The sequence below is a fragment of the Peromyscus leucopus genome, chromosome 10 (assembly GCF_004664715.2).
Source record: "Peromyscus leucopus breed LL Stock chromosome 10, UCI_PerLeu_2.1, whole genome shotgun sequence".
Taxonomy (NCBI): Eukaryota; Metazoa; Chordata; class Mammalia; order Rodentia; family Cricetidae; genus Peromyscus; species Peromyscus leucopus.
The window spans coordinates 63,150,458-63,169,263 of record NC_051071.1 but is presented as its reverse complement, the minus strand read 5'-3'; the positions used below and the strand labels follow the sequence as shown (position 1 = coordinate 63,169,263).

Here is an 18,806-nt window from a genome sequence, read left to right as displayed (position 1 = left end):
TTCACGTGGTGACCTCTGCTTTTGCTCATGGAGTAGTGTGCTCTCTGCACAGCTGCATGCTCCTCACTCACTGCTTCTTAGCGGCTGCAGAGAGCTGCCTTGTCACCCCACACAGATGCAGAGGTGGCCATTGCTCACCATTGTCTCATACTTTATCACTTAAGAAGGCTGAAGACAAAGTCATCAGTGAGCTGATTAAAATAATTGTCACCTGAGGGACTAAATCTACCCTTGTATACGTTTTCATTTGAAAGCTTTGACGGTATATTAGGAGATATTTATATATGTAAACAGAGATGGGTAATGTGTGTAAGTCAGATTGTAAATCTTATATTTTCAAAGATGTTAATTTTGTCTTAAGAAAAATAAGTATAGTAATTATTTTAGTGAAGAGAAAATATTATGGCCATTATGTTCTAAATAATCTGTGGATTAGAATGTTTATTTGAACTAGTCAGATGGCTGTGAATTTGCTTGGCCTACTTGGTTGTACAAAACTGATTTGGCAGGTAACCCAAGTTTTTTTGTCCGTTTGTTTTTTGTTTTTTTGTTTTTTTGAGACAGGGTTTCTCTGTGTAGTTTTGGTGCCTGTCCTGGATCTTGCCCTGTAGACCAGGCTGGCCTCAAACTCAAAGAGATCCGCCTGGCTCTGCCTCCCTAGTGCTGGGATTAAAGGTGTGTGCCACCACCGCCCGCCTCCAAGTTTTAATAAATCAAAGCAACTGTCATTTTAGTGATTATACTGCAAAATATTCAGAGGAATATTCAAGCCTTGAAAAAAGGTTTATTTACTTTGGCGATAATTCAAGTATAGCCTCATTGATGGGATGGATATGAATGTATAATGAATATGTATACATATTTGGCTTTTTAAGTTAATGGACTCCTACAAAATCTGTGGTTTAGTTAAGTTTGGATATCTGTTTCACACTTCAGAATCACATCACATCATTTTTAATGTGCATTAAGAAATTAATGTCTTTTTTTTTTAACATGCCTTAGCAGTGAAGTAGTTTTTTAGAAGAGGAAATAGGTTCTCATATTTATTTGGACACTATACAAATGGAGCTTAGATAATATTTGTAGCGATGTGTTAGTTGAATTGTTGAAATGGTCTTCTGTTTTACTAAGAGAACTTGCTACTTTTTTTTTTTTGGTTTGTTTAATGTTTCAGAAATTATTGTTCTTTGACATTTGATAAGTTTAGCGTTCTAGTGTCACTAGGAGGAATCTTCTGTGGTGTCACTCAAGGCTTAATTCATAAACCTGGTTTGGGGTGTGGTTTTTAAAGAGGATTACTTGAGTTTTATATCATAGCAGTTAAAACTTTTTAGCACTACTGCTTTTGATTCATGTTTATATCAGGGAACAAAATTTGTGATACCAAATTTAACAGACAAAATTCTAAAGTAGGTCATGAATCAATAGGTTATTTGATTAGAAAAAATAGTTTTAATTATATAAATTATAGAAAATTTATAGTTTTAGTTTTTAACATAAGTTTTTGAGTTGTCTTTGATAATTAGCAATAATTAAATCAATTAAAAGACTCCCCTTCTTTAAATGATGTAAAGACATAGGAAATTAATTTTTTGCTCATGTTTTTGTTTTCTGGAATAAATAGCATGTATTTTATCTTTCTTCTTAAATGTAGGCAGAACTCTAGTATAGACACCTAATTCATAAAGGATAAAAAGAACACTGCAGCTTTCTAATGATAAAAAGAATGCACATTTATGAAGGAAATTTTAGAATGTATTGAAAATGTGAAAACCATTATCCATAAAATATCTCAGAAGCCATCATGTGCTGTAACTTTGGTTTTATGTTTTGGTGCCGCTGTAAGTACAGTTAGACATACAGTTTTTTTCTAGCTTTACTTTAAGTAATATTTTGGTGAATATAAAACTTAGGATGCCTCTCTGATGGTTTATTTCCCCAAATGAAATTATTGGGTCAAAGTATCTGTGTATTTTCAAACTATTTATGTGTCTCAATCCCCTCCTCCCCACTTTAAAAGTCAGAGTCTGGTGTAGCCCAGGCTAGCCTTGAACTTACTATGTAGCTGAGAGAGGATGCCTTTTATACATATAATCCTCCTGCCGTCACTTCCTGAGTGCTAGAATTCCAAACATGCATTATCATGCCTGGGTTATTAGATGTGACACCAAACCAGGGCTTCATGCTTCATAGGCAAGCACTCTACCAACTGAGCCACAAGCTGCCCATTAAGAAGAACATATTCCTGGCTGGGCTGTAACTCAGTTCGTAGAGTGCTTAGTGGAGTAAGCATGTCAGCCAGAGCTTGAGGCAGCTGCTCACATTGCATCCACAGTCAGGAAGTAGACAGGAAGAAAGCTCTTCTGTTCAACTACCTTTTTCCTTTGCATGCAGTCCAGGGGATGGTGCTGCTCACATCATAGTGAGTCTTGGCACCTCAGTCACCTGAATCTAGAGAGTCCCTCACAGGTGCATCCAGACTTAACCTCCTAGGGGAGACTGCATCCTGTAAAGTGGACAATTAGTGCTAACTGTCATGGGCATATTGGACTCTCCTCTGTCTTTCTGACCGATTCTCCTTTGGATTTTTGTTAAGAAGATCATGCTGGCTTTGTAGAATCACTTTGTATCATTGTTGAAGTTTTTTGGAAGAGTTTGAGGAGAAAAGGTGTTAACTCAGTCATGGTTTTGATAGAACCAGTGAAGCTAGTTGGGTTGTTTTTCTTTGTGAGTAGTTTTTGATTATTGGGTCAATATATTTATCTGTTCAGATTCCATTCATGTTTATGTCTTGATAGGTTGTATATGTGTAGGAGTTTATCCAGTTTTTTCTTTGTCTAGTTTGTTGTTGTTATAGTAATGTCTTACAGTCCGGTGTCTGTGGCTTCAGTTAAACTGTTTTCTATTTCTGATTTGGTTTATCTGAATCTACTTAATAAAATTGAAGGTGCATCAGTTCATTTGATTTTTTTTAAGGCCTAGCTGTGTTGATTTTCTGATTGATGTTTATTTCCTTCCTTCTGTAGACTACAGACTTGATTGTTTCTCTTTCTAGTTCTTTGAGGTTTCTTAATTTTCTTTTTTTCAGAGCTGGATGTTGGACCCAAGGCTTTGAGTGCATCAGGCAAGTGCCCATCACAGAGCTGCGCTCTCAGTGTGCTAGTTTTTATTGTGGGTATTTAAATACTGCTCTAAAATGGTTGTACTCATGCATTTTTATGTGCTTTGTTTGTCTCAAAATACTTGATAATTTCACTCTTGATTTGGTCTTTAGCCCTTTGGTTTTCTAATAGTGTGCTATTAAATTTGCACATTTGTAAATTTCTGTCTTTATTCTCTTGTGATTAGAAAGAATACTTCAGACTTAAATTTGTTAAAACTCACTTTATGATCTAACATGTGACCTCTTCTACAGATTTTCTCAGTGCATTTGAGCAGAGTGTGCATTATGTGGCTGTGTATGAAGTATTCTTTGTATGTATATATGGTCTATAATGTAAGTCTGCTTTTGTTTTTCAGCAGAATGATCTGTCCTTTATTGAAACTTACTGTTTTATTTCCCTTCACTCTGCTTCTTATATTTAGATGCTTTGTTGTTGGGAGTATACATTTGTAATTGCTGTAGCTTTTGAGTAAAGTGACATTTGTGTCCTTATCTCATGACGGTTTTTTTTCTTCAAGTCTGTTTTGTGTAGTGCAAGTGTGGCCACATACGCCCGGGTTTTGCCCTGGTTTTGTTTGCCACCTGCCCTGTGTAGAGTACCTCTCTGTCCTCTTAGTTCTAGTCTGTGTGTACTTATAAATCTGAAGTGAGTCTTAAGATAATGTATGGTTGGATATTCCTCGTTTTGAGTTCATTCAGCTACTCTCTGTCTCTCACTCTAGGACATAATCTTTACGTTAGTGGGATTCCTTGTTTTCCAGTTCACTAGCTCTCCTCTTCTCCTTGCTGGCTTCCTCTGCATTTCTTACGTTCTTTTTACATTATTGTGCTTTCACTGTTTTCATTTTTCTTTTGAATTGCATGTAGAAATTCAAGTCATTTACTCTTCCTCTTGCTTTATGCTACTGAAGTCACACCTTATATTTATTTATATTGTGTGTTCATTAGGATCTTGTGTAGTTTTTAAAAATACCTGTGGTTCAGTTTCTGTAGAGAATTAAAAGTGATTTATCTTGCTTATATTTTGTTCTGTGTTCTTTTTTCCCTTTCTTTTTATTAAAAAGAGATTTTTCAGATAATATATTCTAAATCTGATTTCCCCCTCAGCTCCTCTGAGATTCCCCACACCTCCCTTCATATCAGAATCCACACCCTTTCTGCTCACAGGCATCTAAATAATAATAATAATAATAATAATAATAATAATAATAATAATAATATAAAGCAAATAGAATAGGACAAAGCAAACAGAAGAAAAATAGCCAAAGAAAAAGTACAACATACACAGGAAGATGCAGAGACATACATGTTCATACACACAAGAATTCCCTAAAAACATAAAACCAGAAGCCGTAATATCAAAGAACCTGTAACATTAAAAATAAAATGCCTTGTCAAAACCTTATGAGACAGAGAACCTTCAAAATGCCATTGAGTTCACTCTCTGTTGGCTATCTACTGCTGGCATGGGGCCTGCCCTTAAGAGTGCTTTATATCCCAGACTCCATTGGAGAGAAGTGATTTTTCATTTTTGAGTGGTTATCAATTGCACATAGCTTCTAGGTTAGGGGTGGGGGCTTGTGCCCATTTATCCTCCCAGCTTTGGGATCCCATCTGGTAAAGACTTGTGCAAGTCCTGTGCATGCTTCCACAGCCTCTGTGATGTCTTATGTCCATTGGCCCATTGTATTTAAAATGCCTTATTTCCTTGGTGATCTTCATCCGCTCTGGCTCTTACACTCTTTCTTTCTCCTCTTCCCCAGGGTTCCCTGAGCCCTGAGGGGAGGGATTTGATGGAGACATTTCATTGAGGACTGAGTGTTCCAGGTCTTTCTCTTTATATTGTCTACCTTTGGGTCACTGTATTTCTTTTCATCTGCTGCAGGAGGAAGCTTCTCTAATGATGGTTAAGTAAGACACCGATCTATGACTATAGCCAAATGTTGATAGGAGTCATTTTATAGATATGTTCCTGTAGCAGAACAGTAGTTATTGCTGTCTAGTGGACCAGCCTCTAGGCAGTCGGGCCTCAGAGGGAATCCACATCACTGGCAAAGCTAAGATTTTTTCCATCTGAGGGGGTTAGGGAAGAAACACACATTCTCTTGATCATTTCCTTCTTTATTCATCAGCCTCTTCTGATGGACTCATTGGGCTGGCTTGGGTTTGGCTTTGGGGGTGAACAGCCATACAAAAGTGTACTTTTAGATTGTTAGATAAAGCATTTCCTCATACTAAGGTCCTCAACCTGAATTTACATGTATGGCTGAAGGGGAGCATCCCATGCCTCCATCACTCCAGCCCTTCATTATGCATTGTATGCAGTACACAATAGTACAGGAGTCCCAGGTGTGCTGTAGAATTATTGTAAGGTTTGTTACTTTTGTTTATGTTGCATTTGTTTAACTCTGTGAAGCTGAGTTACTGTGCCTATCTAAAACACCTGATGGTCTAATAAAGAACTGAATGGCCAATAGCAAGGCAGGAGAAAGGATGGATCAGACTGGCAGGCAGAGAAAATACATAGAAGGAGAAATCTGGGAAAAAAGGAAGAAGGAAAAAGAGAAGGAGGAGGACATCAGTGGCCAGCCACCCAGCTACACAACAAGCAATGGAGTAACAAAGAAAGATATACAGAAATAGAGAAAGGTAAAAGCCCAGAGGCAAAAGGTAGATGGGATAATTTAAAGCTAAGGAAAGCTGTCAAGAAACAAGCTAAGCTAAGGCCGGGCATTTATAAGTAAGAATATATATATATGCCTCCATAGTAGCTGGGTGGTGGTCCCCCTAAAAAGGAGTAAAAAAACAACAGCACAGATGTGCCTGAGGTGTTCTGTGACCAGGGTCATGGGATGGCTGCAAGGCCCCTTCAGCAAAATAATCATTGTTTTCCACAAGGATTCTTCCAGGTCAGGGTACTTCTAAAAAACATGTGTTCATTCTAATCTCTATCCCATACAGTGATTTTGCTAAATTCCTACAGAGTACAGCTAACATGTTTTTCATCTCCCTTACATAATTAAAAACAGAGTCATCCCAATATCCCATATACATTTACGTCTAAGTAATTTATTGCAGGTCACCAGAATGTGAGTAGACAGCATCTTTTCATAGCCAACTACCATGGCTGCAGAGAAAGAATCAAAGTTCTACTGTCTATCTTGAGAATTAATATTACAAGGAATCTTAGCGGAATCACAAACCTAAACTTTTGTATGTAAAAGACAATCAGTTGGCTATACTTCAGATCTTTAGGGCGTATACCCATCTATCACTAGTTTCTTGTATCAGGAGATTGAGGGCAAGAATGGGTACAAGAAGTTAATCTTCACCTTTGATCAACAACCAACCTTAACAGTTGGGCTACTTTGTGTTTTTAACCTCAGCTATGTGTTCTTATGGGCATTAGATTGTTCTCTGTGGTTTTTTCATCTCAAAGTTATTGTCAAAACATCTGGTCTAACCTGAAGTTATTGCAAGGCTTTGTTTCAGCTAAATGATGCACATCACACATTGAGACCTGTAACTGTATCTTTTTAGTATTAAGAGAATTAAGGCCAGCCTGGCTTCCAGGGAATTCAGTTTTCTCCTAATCATTAACCTGAGTTGTAATCTAAAGAAGCTCCTAAGGTAGAACCCGTAAGTATTTAGCTGTAAAACATATCCTTGTATATACTTTTATTCGTCAAAGCTTTGTATAAGCTAACATTATTATCAGTTAGATTGTACAGCTTAGGGAGGAAATCATCTTCATAATAATTTGTAAGTAAAACTGCCCAGTAGAAAGGAAGTTTCCATGAGATAAACATATTACCTTACAGGCAGTGGGGAATTTTCCCAACACCCAGTTCAGCTGTGCCAGATATCAGTGAGAGAGATAGCAACAGCAAGCATGCAAAGACACAGCAAAAGCCAAAGACATTCTGGGGTCAGTGGTCTCAGAGGCCTTGCCTTACACAGAATTATCCACCAAGAGTTACCTTCTGGTGGGCCAACACCCTGAACCTCAACCATCACCTGCTGCCCCCCTGACATGCTGTCAGCAAGTAGTATTTGGTTTTCCCCTAGATCCCTGGCCTTGTTTGTAGTTTTAAAACTGTTTTCTTTTTATGAAATCAGTTTATAGAATTCCAGTTTCATTGTTTATTTTTATAACAAAGTTCTATATCTTCTGTGTTTTAAGAATTAGTTAAAATGTTTTTGTGTTAAAATTGTATATAAGTTGGATTAAATTTAACATTATTTTCTTGTTTAAATAGAGTTCTGATGGTCAGTCATACAGAGGAAGGCCTTGAGCTTGTGGGTTTTGGAGAATCTGTTCTGAAGATCTAAAAAGTGCAAAAGGTAAAGGCACTCTATAATCTTCCATTGTATTGATTTTTCCCAGCAAAAAAATATGTAAAAGAACTTAGGGGCTTGAGAGATGGCTCAGAGGTTAAGAGCACCGACTGCTCTTCCAGAGGTCCTGAGTTCAATTCCCAGCACCCACATGGTGGCTCACAACCATCTGTAATGAGACCTGGCGTCCTCTTCTGTATACATAATGAATAAATAAATCTTTTTTTTTTAAAAAAAAAAAGAACTTAGATATTGCTTGGCATAGCATTATTTAAAAAATTTTGCTTTTGTGTGAAGTCCAGCTCAGAACATTTGCCATACAGTAGCTACTGTTTATTACTTTAATTTATGATTTTATGATGGTTAATAAGACTGAAGCTTTTTCTGTCTCATGAAGATACCATTTGAAGGAAGATAAGCAGTAAACAAACCATTAGTACTACCAGGAAAATTAAAGTGGACAGTAGATTGAGGGTGGCTTTCATAAGGTTAGTCAGAGAAGGCTGTGTTGAAAAAGTCATTTTAGTTGTGAGTGAAATGGTAGGTGCTGAGCCATGTGTGGCTCTGAAAGAGAAGAGAAGCTACATTGGCAGTGGGAACAGGAATGACTGGGTGCTTGGAGAACAGAATGTAAACGGGGCTGGTGTGTGCCTAGGTACTGCAGAGTGTACAGACAGGAAGATCAGCTTGAGGAGAAAGTTAGGGGGGAAGCAGAGGGCTGGAAACAGTCAGGGGCTCCAGTTCAGCTGTTGGAAACCTGTAGAAGAGTCGTGTGGTGGCTGGGGAGATGGCTCACTGGGCAGGCACTTGGTGTGCGAGTGTGAGGACCAGCCTGAGGTCACGGTCCTAGCTCTCATATAAGCAGCTCTGTGGCACTGCACACCTGTAACCCCAGCACTAGGGGTGGAGACAGGTGAATCCCCCAACTCCCTGGCCAGATGAGCTAAATCTGAGCCTCAGGTTCAGCCAGTCTGTGTTTCAAAAAGCTGGATAGAGAACAATAGAAGAAAACATGCTGTGAGCCTCTGGTTTACACACGTGCACGTCTGCGCATATATGTGCATATGCATAACATACACTGCATACATGCATGCACCCACACAAACTATAGATATGTCAAGAAGGCATTGTGATACCAGATGTGGTGGCACGTGCCTGTTTGGGAGGCAGGGAGAGGATCCAAAATTTGAGATCAGCCTGGGGCGTGTGATTACCTGTCACCAAAGAAAGAAAGAAAAAGCAGTCTGTTCAGGCTTTGAAGTTGGAAGTCTGGACTAAAATAATGAATTTATGAATTGTTGGCATAAAGACACGCTTAAATGTTTGCATTCGTTTACCTAGGAAGTGTATTCAGCCCTAGTTCAGACTAGTATTTACCATAGGAGAAGTGATGGTCATTAGAGTGAATACAAAAGCTGGAACATGTTCTGCACTACAAGTCAAGAGAAGAAATCATGAAATCAGTACAGAAATGATGGCTTATGTCACATCCACCAAGGGATCGTGTAGAGAGTCAAGGAAGCAGCCCTGCATGTACAGTACAGTACTTGGCATTGCAAAGTCAACAGTCTCAGTGGAGGGTACAGAAGTGCAGCAGTAAGTGATGGGGGAGAGAGGACATCCAGACTGAGATGGCAGACAGTGCAGCTGAACTTCACGTCTCCCTTGTCACTGGTGCAGCGCCCAACATATGCTACTTTAAGACAGACGTCTTGATTAGTATTTTGGAATCTGGGTTCAGTAGACCATGATATTTTACTTTTGGGTTTCTGGGCTCATTGTGAAATCAAGCATGAAGGCAGCAGGAACATGAAGCAGGATACAGGAAGAGGCCAGGAGAAGATACAGTCTAGGATCTAGCCACCATTGACCTACTTCTCACTAGGCCTCATCTACCTTTTACCACCTTTCAATAATACCTTCACACCACGTGTCAGTCAAAGGGTTGGTCTGTCCAGTATATGTTAGAACCCTTAGGATAAATTTGACTCTGGAACTACCCTGTAGACACACCAGAGGTTTGCTTCATTAATCTCTTAGATTAGTGGCTCTAAACCTGTGGGTTACAACCCCTTTGGGGGTCAAATGACCCTTTCACAGGGGTCACCTAAGACCACCAGAAAACTCAGATATTTACATTATGGTTCATAACAGTAGCAAAATTGCAGTTGTGAAGTAGCAAAGAAAAGAGTTTTATGGTTGGGGGTCACCACAGCATGAGGAACTGTGCTAAAAGGTTGCAGTGTTAGGAAAGTTGAGAACCACTGTCTTAGATGTTTCTTAATCCAGTAAAGTTGACCAAGATTAACCAGTCACAGCTAAATAAAAAAATAAATAAGTTTTGCAATTGATACAACTTCACGATGACGGAGAGAATGGGAGAAAAAAAATTAGACCTAGAAAAGCAAAAGGAAATGTGGTTAAGTTCCTTAAACTAGCAGTGGTGGGGGGGGGGGTCTGAGAAACTTGTCACCACAGAGCCTCTGAAAGTGTCATGAATTGAGAGCACTCTTTTGTTTCTGGAAATGAAAGTGATGGTGGTACTAAAACAGAGTCATTTGTTGAAAATACACTTAAGAGATTGTTTTCTCTGACTCTGAAACTTGCACAGTTGCTCCTGAAATTCACAGAAGTCTGACTGTTTAGCAAGTATAAAATAAGTAAGAGCTAAATGGAAGGGCTGAAAAATAAAAGTAATGTATTAAAAGTAGAGAGAAAAGTAAAAAGTAGATAAACTGATTAGATAATACTGTTATTGGTTATAGATAACAGATGTCATGGGAATAGATTAGAAATTTCTGGGGGGAACAGTTGGAAAATGGCAAGATGTTTACTGTATGAAGATACAGTAAGTATATTTAGATAGTCGTGCGTTTGTAGTAAATCACCAACAAGTATGTTCAAAACTAGATAAGCTATAAAGAAAACTAATAGCCATTAGTTACTTTTCTTCTGCTTTGATAAAACACCATGACCAAGGCAACTTGTAAAGGAAAGCGTTTTATTGGGTTTACAGTTGCATAGAGTTAAGAGTCCGTGATGGCTGCTGGAATAGCTGAGAGCTCACATCTCAAACCACAAGCAGGCGACAGTGGACTGGGAATGGCAGGAAGCTTTTTAAGACACAAAGGCTGACCCTATAATAACCTCCTCCAAGGCCACATCTCCTCATCCTTCCCAAATAGTTGTACAACTGGGGATAAGTATTCAAATATATGAGCCAGTGATGGTAGACAGTCTCTTTTAGACCACTGCAGCAACTAAGTACAGGGAAAACTACTCAGAAGAGGAAATTAACTGAATGCTAGAAGGCTAAGGCTTAGCATTTACAGTTATAAAAATGTTAATTTGAGCTGGGCAGTGGTGGCGCACGCCTTTAATCCCAGCACTCAGGAGGCAGAGCCAGGCGGATCTCTGTGAGTTCAAGGCCAGCCTGGTCTACAGAGCGAGATCCAGGACAGGCACCAAAACTACACAAAGAAACCCTGTCTCCAAAAAAAAAAAAAAAAAAAAAAAGAGAGAGAGAGAGAGAGAGAGAGAGAGAGAGAGAGAGAGAGAGAGAGAGAATGAACTTAGAATTACAATATTGGGAAGTTGTGAGAGGGTGTATGTTTATAATGTCAAAAAAAAAAAATCCTCAGAGTTGGAAAGCTTGCTCAGCAATTGTCTCTGTTAGGGTATCTATTGCTATGATTAAAAACATGACCAAAGGCGACTTGGAGAGGAAAGGATTTATTTATTTCAGTGTAGAACTATTAGGTCACTCCATCACTGAAGGAAATCAAGGCAGGAACCTGGAGGCAGGAACTGAAGCAGAGGCCATAGAGGAGTACTGTTTACTGTCTTGTTCCTCATGGCTTGCTCAGACTGCTTCCTTACACACCCTAGGATCACCTCCCCAAGGGTGGCATTGGCTGGACCATCCTACATCAATCACTAATTAAGAAAATACCCCTGTATGTATAGGCTTACATATAGGCTAGTTTTAGAGTGGCATTTTCTTAATTATGGTTCCCTCTTCTTAGGTAACTGTAGTTCCTGTCTAGGTGACCAAAAAACAAAAACTAAAACTATCCAGGAAAGTGATTAAAACCATTGCCTGCTCTTCCAGAGGATCCAGGTTCAATACCCAGCTTTACAACCCCCTGTAACTAAAGTCCCAAGGGAGTTTACGTCCTCTTTTGGCCTCTGAGGGCACTTCACATGGGTGGTGCACATACATACAAGCAGGCAACACACCGATACACATAAAGATAAGTTAAAGTCGCAGAAATCCTCCTGTTCCCTAAAAATAATTAAATTAATTTAGTGAATTCTCTCAGTAGAATTAACTAAAAGATGCCTAAAAATCTAGACACTTTTGAGAGCCAAAGAGGCTAATTTAAATACATTGGGACAATCAGAGTAAATTATGACTGTCCAGGCACTCCATCTGAAAATGGAAGAATCCAAAGTAACAACAGATGTTCACAATCGTGGAGTGTATCACTGAAAGAAAGTGGGAAATGGGGTTGGAGAACAAAGAACTACTGATTTCATAGTAAGTTTCCTAAAACCACCCAACTGTATAGATTTCATACATGTGTGTACAGGTGGAAAGAAAGCTAGATTGTAAAATAAAAGAATGGAAATAAGGACACTGAGGTCACAATTGCTTTCCTGGGGAAAGGGACAACAATAACAACAACTGGCAGTAGCTGAAGAAGGTTGGTGGGTCAAGAGAATGGACTCTTACTTTATCGGTCTCTTAAAGTTACAGAGTACTAATTAATAGACTGCTAATATTGATCAGGGACAGCAGTCGGAATGGAAAGCCTGTGGTGGGTGACAGCAGATGGGATTCAGAAAGACAGTAGTGTAATGCCATTAATAATACACTGCAGAGTTTATTTTTAAAACAGAATCCTTTTTATGTGAAGGATTCTGTTCCAAAGATGAACTGCCAGACACTGAGATGTCTCTAATTCTGTGCACTGCTGTGTGCTGAAGTAGGAGTTGCTTCTATGTTTACCACATTGAAACTGTTCATAGAATTATTTGGTTTAATGCTGTCTGTCATTCCCTGGTAAGCTTGCATTGAAAGCTGGTGTTAAAGTAGTGTTTATACACCAGTACTTGTGCCCCGGTACTGACATCATGAAATAGTAATGTGATACATGCTCACCTGCTAAATCTGTGACTTGGAGTTCAAGAGGCTTATGGAAAGGGACATTTAATTCCTAGCTTTAACTTGATCCTTTTGCATTTTTGTGAACTGCGCATTTAAGTAATTGCAACTGATCCTTTTAAAGACACATTGCCTATCATTCTGGTCTATTAATGTCAATACTTTATAAAAAATAAATAAATGTTATTCTATATGAGTAGACTGTATACTTGGAATTTCTCTTGAGCTTGTGTAGGGAAATGGCATGTCTAAAATGGAACCTTTCTGATGAGCAAGTTTCACTATAGTTTGCTGTTAAAAGCCTGGGTTATTGGGTGTTTTGTGTGTTTCTTTAATACTACATTATTTTATTACTTTGACACTCTTCAAAAAGGTTTGCTGTGGTGGTATTTAGTCCTACCCATTTTACTCCCTTTATTTTTCTCGTAAATGAAATGTATCTATCAGTTGGCTGGAAAAGTAGAATAAAGATTGTAAGCTATCCTGTGAACGATTGTAATCTTAAGTGTGTGACTGTGAGTGTAGTCATAAGCTGAGCAAATGTTTTGACAATTACTGTTGATGGTAATAAAGAATAGCTTAATAGTGGGTGGGTCTTGTCAACCATTGACTCCTTCCCATTGTGCAGTCAGCAGTGTCCTTCCCTATAGCAGGCTTATCCCCATACTGTGTTGGTCTGTGTTCTCCTTTCTGACAGTTAAGTGTGCTGATGGCTTACTAAATGACACGTGAGGCAGAGATTTGGTCCCTTAGTTTTTTATATACCTTTTCCACTGTCCTTTTTATTTTAGTGATAGAACCAGCATTCGTCATTACCATTCCCCTTTCTTTTGATCTAGAAGGTTGACTTAAGTAAACTTGAGTGGTCTGTAACTGTGTGGTCCCTCTTTTGATGTTAACCCAGACACTTGAGTCACAGTGTTCTGTCGTGCTATTGATCCTCTTTTTTCCTTACCTCTGGTCATTATCTTGTAAGAATTCTTAGTCCTCTGAGTCTCATTGTGTTAGTCAAACCACATAGACAGTGTGTCGTCATTTCTCAAGAGCTAGCCTCTCCTCTTAGGAAGGTCCATATGAAAACAGTGACTCTCCTGTTCAAATACCTTGAAACGTCTCTGGGTTAGATAGAATTACATGTTAATTTATATTACTTTCTAAACTCTAAATAAAGGAAACAACAATATAAACTTCTTATACCTCAGAACTTAGGATATTTATAAATAAGGTCATTTGTTAATCAGTATTTAACTCAGGACTTGAGAGAAAACTGCTTTTTAAAGGAGTTTTAGTCTGTGACTCAGTTTGAAAGCAAAGCATTTTAAGTTTTAATTACTGAAACGTAGAAAGAATAGGAAACACTTCATAATACTTAACTTCTCTGCTTGACTTGCCTCCCCTCAAGTTTCCTCAGCCCCTTTAGGTGCAGTAGGTAAAACTAGCCTGGAACATGCCTGTGAAGAAAAGAAGCTCTTGGTTTTCTCAAACCCAGTGTTGTTCTAGCTCCTGATACCTGTGCGCTCACAAACTGTCACTCTGCTGTCTCAGCCTTGGCCTCTGTGTTCTTTCGTCTGCACTTCTCAGACTTGAGTAGTCCTAGCAGTGAGATTCTCCTGGACATGTAGGTTCGGAGGTGATGAGGATGCTTCCTGCCTCTGCACCATGTTTTCAGCACAAATCTTGACCCATGACAGGCCTCGGTGCCCCAGGCTTCGCTCTGTAATTCTCACAGACACACTTGATTGCTTCCTGTCAGGATGATGCCACTGAATAATGTAGCCTTCATTGTGTATTTTATTATAATTGTTTAGATACCTGTCTCCTTGCTCATTACAGATTTTTGCCTGTAGAGCTGAGCCTCTCATCCTTATAGATATATACAAGACCTACCATGCTGTTTACCAGAAAATAAAATCTCAGCAAATATCTATTAGATAGTATTATTGTAGTCAGTTTATAGTTATGTAAGGTACATACTGAGTATTAAAAATGACTTTTCTATTACTTTAGAGAACCACATTATGAATTTGAATTTTTCCATATTCCTTTTAGAAGAAAAAACCCTCAAATATTCCCTACCCAAAGATAATTTGCTTGAAAATAATGCACCAGCTTCGTTTTGAAATCTGCACAGTAACCTACAGTATTCTCAAGACTAATTTGTAGAAGTGCTTTAAAAATCTAATAACCATTTCTTTCTTTCTTTCTCCCAAGGAGAAGTACAAATGTCTACCACAAGACGAAAACGTAATGTGTTATGTTGTTTACCGTAAGCTGTAGTAAAATGAGCTCAATTGTTGACAGGTATGTTTTTAAATTCACTCAGAATAATGCTCTATATCAACTTGATAGAAGTGTTATGCTAAACATAATTGCCATTATATTCAATTTATACAAAGAACAAAAAAGAAATAATAAGTAAGGTATATTAGTAGTTTTAAAAGCTAAAGTGAATAGCTTAAGGTTTATGTTACAAATGAGTTTTTATTTTTGATTTAGGGAGTTTTAGTCAACTGTTCTGAAAGAAACAATGTTTGTGAATGATTACCTGGCCCCTTTTAGACTGTAGGATCCAGTCTGTTGGTGCTACCTCTAACCCTGAAAGCGTCTTAGCACTTGGAGATGATAAGACATAACTGTGATTGGGATTGTTATTTCATTAGTTAAATCTTTATAGATGAGTCTTGGGGAAAGGATAAACTTGCTCGTTTATTTCTTTCTTTGACTGTAAATCTTTTTTTTTTTCCTGTTCTTTTGGGGCTGGGAATGTCAGTATACTGGTACACTAGTCAAGTGCTCACGTCAGTATACTAGTATATAGTCAAGTGCTCATGTCAGTATACTAGTATATAGTCAAGTGCTCATGTCAGTATACTGGTATATAGTCAAGTGCTCACGTCAGTATACTAGTATATAGTCAAGTGCTCACGTCAGTATACTAGTATATAGTCAAGTGCTCACGTCAGTATACTAGTATATAGTCAAGTGCTCACGTCAGTATACTAGTATATAGTCAAGTGCTCACGTCAGTATACTAGTATATAGTCAAGTGCTCACGTCAGTATACTAGTATATAGTCAAGTGCTCATGTCAGTATACTAGTATATAGTCAAGTGCTTACGTCAGTATACTAGTATATAGTCAAGTGCTTACGTCAGTATACTAGTATATAGTCAAGTGCTCATGTCAGTATACTAGTATATAGTCAAGTGCTCATGTCAGTATACTAGTATATAGTCAAGTGCTCATGTCAGTATACTAGTATGTAGTCAAGTGCTCATGTCAGTATACTAGTATATAGTCAAGTGCTCATGTCAGTATACTAGTATATAGTCAAGTGCTCATGTCAGTATACTAGTATGTAGTCAAGTGCTCATGTCAGTATACTAGTATATAGTCAAGTGCTTACGTCAGTATACTAGTATGTAGTCAAGTGCTTACGTCAGTATACTAGTATATAGTCAAGTGCTTACGTCAGTATACTAGTATATAGTCAAGTGCTCATGTCAGTATACTGGTATATAGTCAAGTGCTCATGTCAGTATACTAGTATATAGTCAAGTGCTTACGTCAGTATACTAGTATATAGTCAAGTGCTTACGTCAGTATACTAGTATATAGTCAAGTGCTCATGTCAGTATACTGGTATATAGTCAAGTGCTCACGTCAGTATACTAGTATATAGTCAAGTGCTTACGTCAGTATACTAGTATATAGTCAAGTGCTCACGTCAGTATACTAGTATATAGTCAAGTGCTCATGTCAGTATACTAGTATATAGTCAAGTGCTCATGTCAGTATACTAGTATATAGTCAAGTGCTCATGTCAGTATACTGGTATATAGTCAAGTGCTCATGTCAGTATACTGGTATATAGTCAAGTGCTCATGTCAGTATACTAGTATATAGTCAAGTGCTCATGTCAGTATACTAGTATATAGTCAAGTGCTTACGTCAGTATACTAGTATATAGTCAAGTGCTTATGTCAGTATACTAGTATATAGTCAAGTGCTCATGTCAGTATACTGGTATATAGTCAAGTGCTCATGTCAGTATACTGGTATATAGTCAAGTGCTCACGTCAGTATACTAGTATATAGTCAAGTGCTCACGTCAGTATACTAGTATATAGTCAAGTGCTCACGTCAGTATACTAGTATATAGTCAAGTGCTTATGTCAGTATACTAGTATATAGTCAAGTGCTTATGTCAGTATACTAGTATATAGTCAAGTGCTTATGTCAGTATACTAGTATATAGTCAAGTGCTCATGTCAGTATACTGGTATATAGTCAAGTGCTCACGTCAGTATACTGGTATATAGTCAAGTGCTTTACTACTGAGCTACCTCTCGAGCCTTGTTTCTAAGACTCTTAAGGTTGTTTTGTTACAGTTGTTGTTTTCACACTTTAACATCTCTAACATTTGATGGTCTTCTAATTCACTTCTCAGACTGTATTTTGTGCCTTCTTTTCTCCATCCTTCGCTCCCTCCCTCCCTCCCTAGCACATAAAGGCTAATCTTAGGGCAAATAGTGTCTAGAGCTGGTGAACAGAATCTTTTTATTATTTCATTGAATTGTTTAGATCCTCAAGGTTTTATAGATACAGGTCAGGAATTAGCCAGCTTATTTAATTATGGTTACATTATAATTTACTGTATGATAACTCCATTTTTTTTTTTAAGGATTTTGCGAATAGAGTTATACAGAGTGGCTGTTGATATCTGAAGGCAACTTTTCTTCTTTTTTGAACTAAAGAACAAAGACATATCTTGTACCAGAGCGTAAGACTTAAGGACAAGGACTGTCCTTAGATTTGCCTTCACTATGGCCATAGCTTTGGATTACAGGTGTAGTCTCCTTGAAAAGACATGCCAGTCATCTAAAAGGAGTGCAGATGAGTGGTGTTCAATTCCTTTTCTACACTTTATGACATCTGAGATGCCATCTGTGTGTACAGAGATAAAGTAGTGATTATTAATATGGATTCCTTACATCTGAATATTACAAAATTTATAGGCTCCCTCATCAGAAAAATGTATATTCATGTCAGAGTTTTAAAATAAGTTCCCAGGCTTAAATGGACTTTTTCAAGTCTATTCATGAGCCTCCATGAAACACAACTCACAACTAACCTCAAAATGAGGCTAATAGATGCTTCAGTGACTATTGATCTTCACAAGCCACAGCAGGATTTGGCTGAATGGTGTGACTGGTGGATTCATGTAAAAGCTCACCAACCACCAGAAACTTGGATATCACTCCTTAGTTTTAAGAGTCTCTTGATGTAATTTGTTGGACTTTTGCTTCAGCTCTCCAGTTGTGCCCATCTTGTATCTTAAATCCTCACTCAATGTTCTCAATTCTACCAGTCCTTCCCTAGCCACTCAGACTAAAGCAACCACCCAGAGTTGCTAAGTTGGTTTTCTGTTGTCATGACAAAACACCATGACCAAAGTGACTTATAAGCATTTAATGTGGGGCTCATGTTTGTGGTAGAGACCATGCCTATCAGAGCAGGGAACATGACAGTGGGTGGGCAGCATCTCACTGGAGCAGGAGCTGGCAGCTGACATGGTGACCTAGCAACCATGAGAGTGAGCTAACTAGGAATGTCAGGGGCTTTTGAAACCTCAGCGCCCACTCCTAGGGACACACGTCCTTCAAAAAGGCCACACCTTCTAATCTACCAAACAGTTCTACCAACTGAGGACCAAGCATTCCAGTCCATGAGCTTTGGGGGGGGGGGTCAGTCACCTTCAAACTACCACACCATGGGTCCTTTAGAACTAAGACCTGTTGCTACACATTTTCATGTATGTTCTTTCTACTAGAAGATAAACTAGAAGAGAGCAGCTCTTAGTCCTGTAAGATCTAGAACACAACCTGATACCTGAGTACTACTCAGTATCTGGTAAATGGGTCAAAAAGACTAAGTTCATAGCTAGTAATTGGATGTTTATGAATAGTAGTGTTTTTAAAAGTGACTGTCTCAGAAGGTTTTAAAGTTAGGATATTGTAGTTAATTCCAGGTGGGTAGTTTAATATAGTTAGTGATGATGTCATTAATATATAAATATAATATATAAAAAAATATAGTTAGTAATGATGTCATTTTATACTGACATTTGATAGGTTT

At 38.2% G+C, this 18,806-nt stretch overlaps 1 protein-coding gene across 7 annotated transcripts in view; it reads left to right on the top strand.

Moving 5' to 3' along the window:
• Positions 1 to 18,806, top strand: part of Clock (clock circadian regulator) — an 84,834-nt gene that overhangs the window by 20,588 nt on the left and 45,440 nt on the right. For 5 of the 7 annotated variants that reach the window (XM_028856966.2, XM_028856884.2, XM_028857319.2 and 2 more), the window contains exons 3-4: positions 7,423 to 7,507; positions 14,880 to 14,969. In XM_028856966.2, coding sequence (XP_028712799.1) covers positions 14,923 to 14,969 — 47 coding nt within the window. In that variant the 5' untranslated portion in view covers positions 7,423 to 7,507; positions 14,880 to 14,922. Of the gene's footprint in view, positions 1 to 4,949; positions 5,075 to 7,422; positions 7,508 to 14,879; positions 14,970 to 18,806 lie in introns of those variants that run through there. The other 2 variants (XM_028857189.2, XM_028857122.2) reach the window with 2 other exon arrangements.